General features: G+C 50.0%; 5 protein-coding genes across 5 annotated transcripts; 3 read left to right on the forward strand and 2 right to left on the reverse strand.

The window, feature by feature from the left end:
- Positions 1–594: 594 nt before the first annotated feature.
- Positions 595–3,329, reverse strand: N7443_000862 (putative C6 transcription factor; the record flags this gene model as incomplete). Its single annotated transcript, XM_056880918.1, has 5 exons — positions 595–1,387; positions 1,437–2,814; positions 2,865–2,981; positions 3,039–3,073; positions 3,151–3,329. The coding sequence occupies 5 exons, from the start codon at positions 3,327–3,329 to the stop codon at positions 595–597; spliced, it is 2,502 nt and encodes an 833-aa protein (XP_056746156.1).
- A 760-nt stretch (positions 3,330–4,089) lies between these two features.
- N7443_000863 (L-rhamnonate dehydratase) lies at positions 4,090–5,477 on the forward strand (the record flags this gene model as incomplete). The annotated part of the gene is made up of 3 exons (XM_056880919.1): positions 4,090–4,176; positions 4,234–4,456; positions 4,516–5,477. The coding sequence occupies 3 exons, from the start codon at positions 4,090–4,092 to the stop codon at positions 5,475–5,477; spliced, it is 1,272 nt and encodes a 423-aa protein (XP_056746157.1).
- A 462-nt stretch (positions 5,478–5,939) lies between these two features.
- On the forward strand, positions 5,940–6,918 carry N7443_000864 (SDR family NAD(P)-dependent oxidoreductase; the record flags this gene model as incomplete). Its single annotated transcript, XM_056880920.1, has 4 exons — positions 5,940–6,008; positions 6,080–6,348; positions 6,400–6,817; positions 6,868–6,918. The coding sequence occupies 4 exons, from the start codon at positions 5,940–5,942 to the stop codon at positions 6,916–6,918; spliced, it is 807 nt and encodes a 268-aa protein (XP_056746158.1).
- A 65-nt stretch (positions 6,919–6,983) lies between these two features.
- N7443_000865 (uncharacterized protein) lies at positions 6,984–8,161 on the reverse strand (the record flags this gene model as incomplete). Its single annotated transcript, XM_056880921.1, has 2 exons — positions 6,984–7,405; positions 7,456–8,161. Coding segments are annotated over 2 exons (1,128 nt in total), but the record flags the coding sequence as incomplete, so codon positions are not given.
- A 1,104-nt stretch (positions 8,162–9,265) lies between these two features.
- Positions 9,266–11,053, forward strand: N7443_000866 (Zn(II)2Cys6 transcription factor; the record flags this gene model as incomplete). Its single annotated transcript, XM_056880922.1, has 6 exons — positions 9,266–9,278; positions 9,334–9,714; positions 9,767–10,071; positions 10,128–10,261; positions 10,319–10,955; positions 11,006–11,053. 6 exons carry the CDS (start codon positions 9,266–9,268, stop codon positions 11,051–11,053), a joined length of 1,518 nt encoding a protein of 505 aa, XP_056746160.1.
- Between the last annotated feature and the right edge of the window lie 858 nt (positions 11,054–11,911).

Consider the following 11,911-nt stretch of genomic DNA (forward strand, 5'->3'; position numbering starts at 1 on the left):
TTATTTCATTTGTCATTGCATGTGTATTTTGCAAATACGATCTTCTATGTTGATAGTGAGGGGCAAAATGGGCTCGGTCTGGTTACTGGGTTTTCATCTTGCTTGGGATGGTTTGGTTTCTTTCAATTATGTAGATTTCGAAAGAGTTGTGTCTACCTAGCATATGGGCATATGAATGCCTTCCTCTGCTCCAAATGTATACCTGGGCATAGATAGTTCAGATTTAATCTGAAATAGGCTTCACATGGTAGAAGGCATTCAGGACATGTGCGGGATGAACGAGTGATGCTTTGGATAGAAAAAACAATTAGAAAGTATACTAACAGCTCAAGCGCTTCATTTAATCATCGGCATCACTTGGGGTATTTACAGGCATGCATCAATAAAAAAGAATATGTACTTGGAAACATGAACATTCGACTATGTACGTGACGAGAGGAAAGCCGACGAACACCAAAACGCCAATTCAGGGTATTTCAACCGCAAAGAGTAGTCAGTAGCGAGACGACCCGCATGGAAGACGGCAATCAAGCCAAGAATCTGGGAGGAATATAACGGAGTAACATCAAATCATTTATCGAATAGTCGTGTGTTTCAACCAGCAGGACGGAACAACCAATCCGTCTCAGGCGTTGGAATCAGATAATTCGTAATATTGAACTCATTCGCGTTTGAAGACGCATTCCCGTCAACCACAGGCCCTCCTGTCAGTCCATGTATAGACATGGGATTCGCAACCGATCCCGACATATCAAGATGTGGAGCTGTAGGATCAGGTGCACGAGTTGGCGGCACACGCGGAACATTGAAGAAGCCGAATACATCTAGATACTCGAGTTCATTCGGCGCGAGGTTCCTAGGAGTCATTGTAGGCGCGGGAGGCCGGGTATCGTTTCCTCCGTTACTCATGGTAGATGGAGACTCGCGCGGTTGGCGCGAAATGAGGAAGTCTAGGTCAAATGCGCAGCGGCGCATATCTGCTAGGATCTTGACTGTTGACGGAGTGGATCGCTCGCCGTCTGTAGCTGCGGATTGCTGGTATTCGCCGTATTCGTCGAGGACGCGTTGGAGGATATTGCTGTATCGTTCTGCGACTTTCCAGTGACCACCCATGAGAGCGAGTGTGTCCACGAAAAAGATTATGTCGGGGCTGACTGTGTGGGCGATTGTTGAGCCATGGACGAGGAGAAGGCGGGCTGAGACCCAGAGGGTGAATGCGAATGGGGGCCCGAGTTTGTCGAGCATGTTGTTTTCGACGACAAAGCGGGTGACGGAGAGGATGTTGTCGACTGCTAGGAGGCAGCGTTGGCTGGCGCTATAGGAGGGAGTGAAGATTGGGGATCGGGTTGTTGGGTATGCGGCGGATGAGTGTAGGCGGATGACGGCACTGTATTATGGTTAGGAGAGGGCTTTCGGGGAAGATGGATAATACTCACGTTTGATATGTGGTTTGGAGTTGCACCCAGTCACTGTGTAGCGTGCGGTTCTGCTTGCCTCCGCTGAAGAGCCGTGAAGAGTTCTCATACGCATACTCTGCAGGCAGGTTGAACTCCCATGAAGTCAATTCGCTATCGAGCTTGCGATAGGTAGCTTGCCATTCTTCCACGTCGGAGAGAGATCCAATGTCCACGGGGCGCTTCAGGAATTGATGGACGCGGGAAAGAATGCCGAGGACCTCCATGTATAACCCGAACGATCCCACATTTTCCGCATGACTCAAGTAATCCACACGGTCACCGGAGTAGTGAAACCGCCGAGTCTCAACTGGTTGATTTTTCATGAAGAACTCGTCCTTGCAAGGTAGCTTGCGATCAATATCCTTGTCATCCAATGCAAAGTTGAATGCGGTGGCAATCGTCGAATATCTGTCCAACAGATAGACCATCCAGAATAATCGACGTCTGCTCTCGTCCTCAATCCAAGAATCTGCTTCAGGTAGTGTGACTGCTCTCAACGTATAGATTGAGGGGTAGACTGGAGCGATAAGCGAGGACTTTGATTCCACGGCCAGTCCCAGCTGGACAACGGATCTGGTAATCAAAGCGAGTAACTTCCATCCAGGAGGTCCATTTGAGGATCCAACCAGATCAAGGGCCAGGATCACAAGCGCCTGTAAGGCTTTGACTGACGAATTTTCCAGGCCATATAAGAGAACCTTCTGCTTGGAAGAATCGTGGTAGCGCTTGCGATTTTGCTCGTTGAGCCGGGCATCGGTTGAAAAACGCAATGTTGTTGCCACAATGGCATATAGCACCATGCGATCAGCCTCTTCCAAGGGCGATGGACCAAAGAAGGTATCCAATGTTGACCGGCGATGAAGGATTGGGCACCAGGAATTGATATGCTCGAAATAAAGATCCACTAATGCGTAAAGTAGATCGTATGGTGGGAGATCCAGATCCGGGTCTGCAAATGACTGCTCTTGATTCCCAAAGAGGTTGATTGGGCCTTTCAGAGATGACTCGTTTCCAGTGTAGTCGCCGTTATGCGCGTTATGGACCGACGGTAATGAGCCCATGACCGATGCCGCGTTCCCGTGGTGAAGGCTATTGTGCACCAAATTCTTGACTGATGTATCCGAGGGACTTGCGATAGAAGGATCTGCGCGGCGTGAAGGTAGGGTGACCGAAGATGCAGGATCGTTGAAATAGACTGCGGTGCCAGGGCTTGGGCCGTGGATCGCGGAGGGCTCCGACGGCGAGCTGTAGGCTATTGATCCCCCATGGTGCATTTCATGCGCCAGTCCCGGCTGGCCTTGAAGCATATGCATTTCAATAAGCCGGGCTTGGGATTGAATGATATCTTCCAGCCTGTCTATAGAACGGATGAGATTTGGCTCCAGTGTATAAGGCAAGGGTACGAACCGAGGCGTTGCTCCAATTCCTTTCCGTAGCCAGCCCGCAGGCCAGGCTTTTTCCTTTCTTTATACTCACATATCTGGTTGTTCCTGTTACACCAGCCGCAACTCGGTTGCACTCGATCTGTTTGCGACGCGGTTAGCGGTTGCTATTTTTCTTAGAGATGACTCTCACGCATACCACACTTGACTTTCCTCTGCTTGCAGAGCTCACATCTTAGAGCATAGTTAGTCTCCTAAGTCCATCAAGATTTCAAGGCTACGTCGTCGATATGGCCAGATCGGGTACGTACGAGACGGTGAGGGGGCGTTTCCTTTTCAACGCTCGCGATCCCCCAGAGCCATTGGCGCCCTGATCGTTGTCAGAGTCGATGCCCGACGAGTACTCTGCCGGACTCTGATCTCGATCGGGCTCTAAAAGGCGGTGATTGGCGGGGGCGCCGTGCTGCGACAAAGATGCAGCATTCGGCATTTTGCGATAGCGAGATGGGGCCTATCGGGGATCGACCATGACGCGGGCCACAAGCTAAGGACGCGGATGATATCCGACTGATCTAGGCCGACAGAGAGCACGGCGATAGTCCGATGGAGCAGATTGACCGAGGGAAGGCCCGAGAGAAGAGGAGAACGAAGATTTAGCGAGTCACCGGGGAACTTGCCTGAGGCAGAAACTGGGGCACCCCACATTTCTCCCCGCGCGTGGCACATGCTGTTGCAGGTGCAGGCGCATCTTGCCCATGAGTTGTGAATGATTCATGCATGAGGTAGATATATGGAAAGAAGCTATATAGAATACAGGGTGTACATGGGTACTCTAGCGTCTTTCTCATCGTTCTCATCATTCTCATCTTCATCACGTAGTGGACAGTTCGGAAGGAACTGCAAAACCCCCGAGGCCAAGACTATACAGAACAACGCGCAACAAAAGCAGCAGGTAGACAGCGAACCCAGCGAGAATGCCATCAGGTAAAATCAGCTCTTATTGGTGCAATAACTAAGACGGTCATTACAAAGAGTAAGTCGTGCCGGTGACTGGAGAAGTGGACTGCACATCCCGGCCTTCGGGCCAGCAATGCCCCGAGGCCTCGGGTTTCCCCCTCGCGACTTGAAAAAGTCCAGGACCCCCACGACTTCCCCAGGTCTCTTTTTTCTCTTCTTTACATATCCCTTCTTTTGTGCATTGGTCATTTCGAGAATTGTTCTCTAGCTTACCATAATCACTACATTCCACCATGGGTTCGACAACACAGTTTCCCCGCATTAAGGAGATCCGCACCTTCGTCATTGACGGTGTCGGCTCCGGCGGTGATTACCATAATGTATGAATTCATGGGAGTGCTTTAATAGGGTCTGAGAGTTGCTAACAGCGTCAATAGGTCAAGGGCGGCCACTGGCTCATCGACAGTAGCATTTCGACTCCCATGACCAAATGGGCGCAGTATCGCGGCTCGCGTACTTCCTGGGGTATTAACGTGCTGGGATCTTTCTGTGTCGAGATTGAGGCCACCGATGGTACTAAGGGCTTTGCGACCGGCTTCGGTGGCCCTCCTGCTTGCTGGCTCACCCATCAGCACTTCGAGCGGTTCCTGATTGGAGAAGGTGCGGAGTAATTCCGATATCATAAGGAAACCCAATCACTAACAACCATGGTGTTATAGACCCCCGCGACACCAACAACCTGTTCGAGAAGATGTACCGCGGCTCAATGTTCTATGGTCGCAAGGGTCTGCCTACCGCCGTGATCTCGGTCATTGACTTAGCCCTCTGGGATCTCATTGGTAAGATTCGCAACGAGCCCGTCTACAAGATGATCGGTGGTGCCACTCGTGAGCGCTTAGATTTCTACTGCACTGGACCCCAGCCAGCGTCTGCTAAGGCCGCAGGCTTCATTGGAGCCAAGGTTGCTCTGCCCCACGGCCCTGATGAGGCTACCGAGGGTCTGCTAAAGAACGTCGAGTACCTGCGCCTGCAGCGTGCCAGCGTTGGACCCGACTTCCCTCTGCGTGTCGACTGCTACATGTCCCTCACTGTCCCCTACACCATCGAGCTGGTCAAGCGCTGCGAGGCTATCGGCCTGAACATTGACTGGTGGGAGGAATGCCTTTCGCCCGATGACTTCGACGGCCACGCTCTTCTGAAACGCGCTCACCCCACTGTTAGGTTCACCACCGGTGAGCACGAATACTCCCGGTACGGCTTCCGCAAGCTCGTCGAGGGCCGTAACCTCGACATTATTCAGCCCGATGTTATGTGGCTGGGTGGCTTGACTGAGCTCCTCAAGGTCTCTGCTCTCGCTGCCGCCTACGACATTCCCGTCGTGCCCCACGCCTCCGGTCCTTACTCCTACCATTTTGTCGTCTCCCAGACCAACTGCCCCTTCCAAGAATACCTGGCCAACTCCCCGGATGGCAAGTCTGTTTTGCCTGTCTTCGGTGATCTCTTCCTGAACGAGCCTATCCCTACCAACGGATACCTCGATGTCTCGATCTTGGACAAGCCTGGATTTGGCCTTGAGCTCAACCCTGCTGCCAAGCTAATCCCGGCCTCTGCTCTCCTCACCCCCGCGCCGCAGAAGGCCCTGCGGGCTCCCGAGGAGCAAGTCAATGGCACGACTGCTTAAAGTGCTTTGGATTCACGGCGTTATAAATATTGCACCCAGTTCCGGTGTGGCTTGACGAATTGTTCCTTCATGATGTTCATGTATATAAATAGCATTCCCGAAACTCAACCCAATAGACTGATATGTTCCCGGATGAGAATCCTTTTTCACGTATAACTGCATTCTTGAAAATTAGCCTACGGAGATGACAACTGTACACTATTTTCGTTGTATTCATTTAATCTTTCTCTACGTCAAACATCACGAGTCTCAGAGTTGCCGCACGGAACAATTCGCCCCTTTTGACCCTGGTTGTGGGGGAAGTACCCCACACTCGGGGCATCATCATCGCGAGGCCCGAAATCTTATCAGCGGGGCTGCTGCTCAAAAATTGCGAGCGCACCCTGTTCTGCCATTTGAAGACACGGTATTCCATTTAGCTTTCCAAAGTCAATTGAGAAGGGCCATTATAACACAATCACCATGCCTCTTCCACAATTACTCGTTGGCAAGGTAGCCGCCATCACCGGCGGTCTCACTGGCATTGGACGGGTAATCACCCTCTTCCCTGCTGCGCGAGTCTGAAAGCGCTTCGAAGAACGTCTACTGACTTCATTATGTAGGCTATTGCCCTAGAATATCTCCGCCATGGAGCCAAAGTCTCCATAAGCCACCTCGGCGGTCCCAAAGAAGACGCTCTGCTCGAAGCGCTGCGCAAAGACGTAAACGAGATCGAAGCAGGCGCAGACAAACCCCGATTCCTCACAGTGTCCGGTGATATCTCGCAGCCGGAGACAGGCAAGAAGTTTGTCGCTGAGACCGTTGAGGCATTTGGCCGTCTCGATGTTTTCGTGAGCAACGCTGGCGTGTGCCAATTCGCCGATTTCCTCGAGTTAGTATCGCCTCTGCCTCTAACACAAGAGGTTTAAAACTAACAAAATAGACTTGAACCTTCCCTCCTCAACCATACCATCTCAACTAATCTCTCTGGTGCCTTCTTCGCTACGCAAGCCGCGGCTCGCCAAATGGCGTTGACTCAATCACCACCCGGCGGGTCCATTATCGGAGTTAGTTCCATTTCCGCGCTAGTTGGCGGTGGTGAGCAGACTCACTATACGCCTACTAAGGCTGGTGTGTTGAGTCTTATGCAGTCTTGTGCTGTCGCGTTGGGCAAATATAACATTCGCTGCAATGCTTTGCTGCCGGGTACTATTCGCACTCAGCTTAACGAGGAGGATATGGCGGATCCCCAGAAGCGGGCTTATATGGAGGGTCGGATTCCACTTGGTAGACTTGGTCAGCCTCCGGATTTGGCTGGGCCGGCTGTTTTCTTGGCTTGCGAGGAGTTGAGTAGTTATGTGGTAAGTCTTGGCTTCAAACTGATGAAAGTTATCACGCTAATTGTTTACAGACTGGTGCTCAGCTTTTGGTTGATGGTGGACTGTTTGTTAATTTACAGTAGATATTTGCCCTGTTTTGTTATGAATCTAAATAAGAAATCAATATTCCTTGATATACACTTAACTCTTAAAGCTCAACACCGTAAGCCTTGATTGCTACCTCTCCCCATACTCCTCGTTTCTGCTCCTCTGTAAGCCCTCTTCGTACCAGGATCTCTTCAACGACTTTGCGCCATCTGTTCCACGAGACGTCATTTCCACCGCCTCCAACATTACACACTGGCCAATCGGAGCCAAACATCACACGCTCGGGCCCAAATGCGTCGAATACCACATCCGTCCACGGCTTCACATGATTGACCAAGTCATTGACATCGGGCTCCGACTCTCTATTCAACGGCGGAAGCTCCGAGAACGCCCCAGAAAGCTTCATATAAGTCCGGTCACTCGCAGAAGCCATCTTCACCATCATGTCCCTCCACTCCAAGCACTCCTCATGGGTATCAAACTCGTCAACCCCAATCCGGAGATTGGGCTTGCAAAGATGATCTATAACCAAGTCAGCAATACGCCAAATACAAGACAAAGAATGAACCCACTTATAATAATAGTTACTCCATCCCCTCCAACCCCATCATAAACCCTCCCCATCATCTCCACAGCCTCCCTCAACTGACCCAATCCCCCCTGCCGCGCATCAACCCCAAGGTCAAACGCAATCCCCTTCTCCCCCAACCAGCGCAACGCATCCACAAAACTATCACCTAGCATCACACCAGCGGGCTTATCCTGAACCAAATATCTCACTCCACACACCTTCCTCCAAACATCCGGCCCCGTCCGCTCCCGAGCCATATCCATGTATCTCCTCAACACATCTCGTCCGCCGGGTACAGGTGCCCAAGGTACAATACCCACGCACAGATCTTTGTCAGCTGGGCTATGGCCTTCTCCGGGAACTGGATGGCCGGACGCGATACGCGTGAGGAAAGATACTTCGTCTAAGGCGTGATTCCATCCTGATCCTGAGGAGTCATTTTCTTCTGTCGAGGAGATGCGATCTGTTTCGAGAAATATGAAGCCGCGGAGATATTTGTCTGCGTTATTTTCTGTTGATGTTGGGGTGGAAGAGGCGTGTTTGTATTCGTCGACGCTGTGTTGTGCACCGAGGGGACTGTCTGGGGTGTACCAGGCTAGTGTTGGGAGATGGGTGGCTGGGAAGAGATGGATGTGCGAGTCCAAGATTGGGATTGGCATTTTTTGGGTATTGGTTTTTTGTTTGGTTGGCTTCTTCGGTGTTGAGGACTTTAAATGGTTAATTTGGTGGTTATTGCGGGGATGCGGGGTTGGTTACCCAAGGGAGATTTATACCTCCGATTTAGAATTTAGAAAGCCTATGATCTAAGTCTTGGATCATTGAAGGATTTGGAGTTAATGTGTTTGTAGGTAGCAATGATTACCGAATGTCCTCATGTTAAAAGTCGAGGGTCATTGATAGAGACCGTCGGTCCTCTTTGGCCCGAACGCGGGTAAATTGGCTAGACCCACTGCACTCTGAACGTCTACGGGTTTCCATTTTTTCCGAGATCTTTCTTTAGTCTTTTTAGATCATGTGAGCTTCTCATGTTTGCGTCTGTGGAAATCTGTCTAATTTGTTTGCATATTTTCCTTCGAGGGAAAACGCCTTATTGTGCCCTCTTTGATTGCTTAATTGGATCTAGCGTATTCACTATTTTCGGATACTCGCGAACGACCCATCATTTTGAAGGGTATGAATGATAAGAGGGTCGCCTCCCAGGCCCAAATACACGCGAGTCGAAATGCTGGGTCAATTATGGCTCTAGATCTGGGGTCATGGTTACCGGGCGGCTATCCTGGGGAGGAATATATAAGGCAGAAGTATTTAGCCACGTTGAACTAAGAGATTGGAACTGAACCATTTCGAGAAAACGCTGTGACTAGCTCTATTCAATTCCTGAATGACAGAGTAAAGATAACTCCCACTGTGATGAGAGTACTTAAAGTCGTTGCTACGTATGGAAGTACAACAAGAGACGAGGCGGACGAGAAAAGTGGGCAACGTTTCAAAATGCCAATACGAAGGAAGAGGATGCGAGCTGACTGAAACGTTAGGCGGCGTCTTTTACGTGAATCTTGAAGCTTGTCCAGATCTTGACCCTCCTGGACAATTTAGACGTTCTTGGGAAGAGATATACACAACGCGCAGCGTAGCACCTCGGCAATATAGTATCTCCGAGATCCGGTATCCTTGTACTCGACATTTGCCTCAGGCCATATTTCTCTGACTCGGGTTCGTTGGGGAAAAGCATGTGGATGATCACGAAGAAATCACAATCATCTAAACCCATGAACATGAATGGATCGGCTTATTCAGATTGAGGATCGGACATGGGCTCCACAGGTTCGGTTTCAAAACGTGCCCTCTGACCGATCCATGACTGACATTCTTTGGCTAGACGCTGCATGTCTGACATGCCGCAAGAAATCGCGCCGATGTGATCGTGCGCGACCAAAATGCAAGCGCTGTGTCAGCAAGGGACTCCAATGCGAGGGCTATCCTGACAAATTTCGATTCTGTGGCATTGCTAGCCGAGGCAAGTGGAAGAATCGAGATGCGCCAATCCCGGCTCCAAACGCTCCTGTTGAAAGCTCAAGTCAGAGTTCCCCGCGGGCTAATCAAAATGATGTGCGGGTTGATGATGATAGGCCAAGGCATTCAACTACGGTCTCCAACGCGGCAGGACTAGCCACGCCAGCGCAGAGCCTCACGCCGCGCGACCAGCACGAAATCGAGAAAGCCTTTGGTGCAGCCGAAGTTAAAACGCTTTTGGCTCATTGTAAGGCCACCCCAAATTCAACGCATATTGATTATCATCTAAATCGGCACAGACGATCAAGCCATCTGTCCACACCAGATAGCGGAGGCTGATGGCAGTCACAATCCATATCGGCTCTATGTGCTCCCCTTGGCTGACGAGCAGATTGGTCTACTATATGCAGTTCTTGGTCTATCGGCATGTCATTTGGGGCGCTTGAATAATGACGCACATCTTTGTGAATCAGCCGCTGTGGATTATCGTCTCAAAGCCATATCCGCATTGGGACAGAAGATCAACAAGGTTGGCTCGGGGAGCTTTGATGAGAACGAGCGCGATGGTGTCTTCGCTACTATTCAGATTCTCTTACTTCATGACGTTCGTTCTTAAACTTCTGGGGCATGCAAGTAAATTACTGACAGGACTGGAACTAGATTTGTGAATCTGGTATCTCGTCACATGGCGCTCATATATCAGGCGCCATGTCCATATGTTCTCAGTTGAAACTTGATCAAACACTAACAGTCGAGCACAAACGGACTGTGTTTTTCCTTGGGAACCTTGTATGGTGAGACGTTCTCATATCCAGGAATGCTTACAATGCTAATATGATTGTATTGACAAGGTTGGATATCATTCGTGCATTCTCAACACCGGAGCGGCTTTGTTTCACTCAAGATCTTCGCATAAAGTTGCTATCGCTATGTGACTTGCGATTCGAATCTGTCAATGGCTGCCCACGAGACTTAGTTCTCATCATTGGCGAGATTCTCGAGCAAGCAAAAGCGCATTCCAATGGCAGTCTAGACGCCGCCGAATTTAAAGAAAACGTGCAAAATCTAGCTCGGAATCTCTATCTCTGGGATAGCTCCAGATGCTTTTATCCCAGCAACGATTCACTCTGGTTATCAGTTGCCGAGGCATTCCGGCACACCTGTATCCTGCGCACTTGGCGTCTCCTTGACGCTACCGAGTCTGCCGCAGAGTCACGGATACAGAAATCCGTCACAGCAATCCTCGATTCTCTCGCAAATATCCCTGGAAGCAACCAATTGATTGAACTCTTGGTTATGCCTCTATTTATGGCGGGCGCTGATTGTCTTTCGCCGCATTCACGTCATTACATATTACTGCGATTGGCAGAAATCAAAGGCAGGTCTGAAATGGGTAATGCGGCACCTCAAAACCTTCTGGAGAAAGTGTGGAATGCTCGGGCGCAGCAGTCAGAACATGATTCAGGTAATGTGCCTTGGATGCTCTTTGTAAGTTTACGGCTAGTGTACGCGTGCTACTCGACACTAATGCATTTTAGACACACAATTCCGAATCCGCACACCAGGATGATTATCTGATTATTTGAATATTCCCCGTCACTATCATCGCTTATTTCGCCTCTGTAGGCAGGTCCGCCTCGAAAACTTCACTGGAACATGACCGTTATTAGCACCATTATTACACGTTGTTCAGAGGTAATACTAGTGGAGTCACGCCCAGATCTATGGGCCGTGAGCCCCGCGAAGATCGACTGAAAGGAGGTTTCTTCTGATCAATAGACTGTGCTGCGTGTTTGAATCGAAATATTCAACGCCAACTATGATCAGGTAGATTGCCTTGCTCAAACTCAACAACGGGGAATACGGGTGTTTGACAAGCAGGACAAAAGCCCCATCCAATTTCGATAAGTCAGTACAGTCAATATCATCGCACACCAGTCCGGTGGCTCCAAATTTAAATAAAAAAAATAAAAAAAAAATAAAAAGGCTGTGCCTCGCTTCCTTCTACTATCCACATTGTGTACACCGGAGATAAAATAAGCATTTTGCAGGACCGGGGGAAACAACAAATACGTTCTTGGCGGGGCAGGGGACCTGATCTTGGCGCTAGGGTTCGCTTCAGTCCCGCTAGTTTCCGTTACAAAACCGAGGGAAAATTCAGTCCCGGTCCTTATCAAAATCTTCAACCGATCCCATGCTCTGATTCTGAAGGACTGAATTCGAGCCATGCAGCCCCACCAGCAATCCGGGCTATTTGGTGAGCCGAAGCTCGACTCTGACCGGTCTCATACATCAGATACAGAGCCTCAAGTGGGCCCCGGTAGAGTTTTTGTGGGTAACTCAATGCAACATGCCTCCAGACAGCCCTTCGCATCAGATACAGATGATCAGTCACAAATCGGTAGATTATCCGCCAGCTATAGCGCAAACCCCACAGCAGTTCA

Source organism: Penicillium atrosanguineum (genome assembly GCF_028827265.1).
Source record: "Penicillium atrosanguineum strain IBT 20685 chromosome Unknown utg000001l_segment0_segment0, whole genome shotgun sequence".
Lineage (NCBI taxonomy): Eukaryota > Fungi > Ascomycota > Eurotiomycetes > Eurotiales > Aspergillaceae > Penicillium > Penicillium atrosanguineum.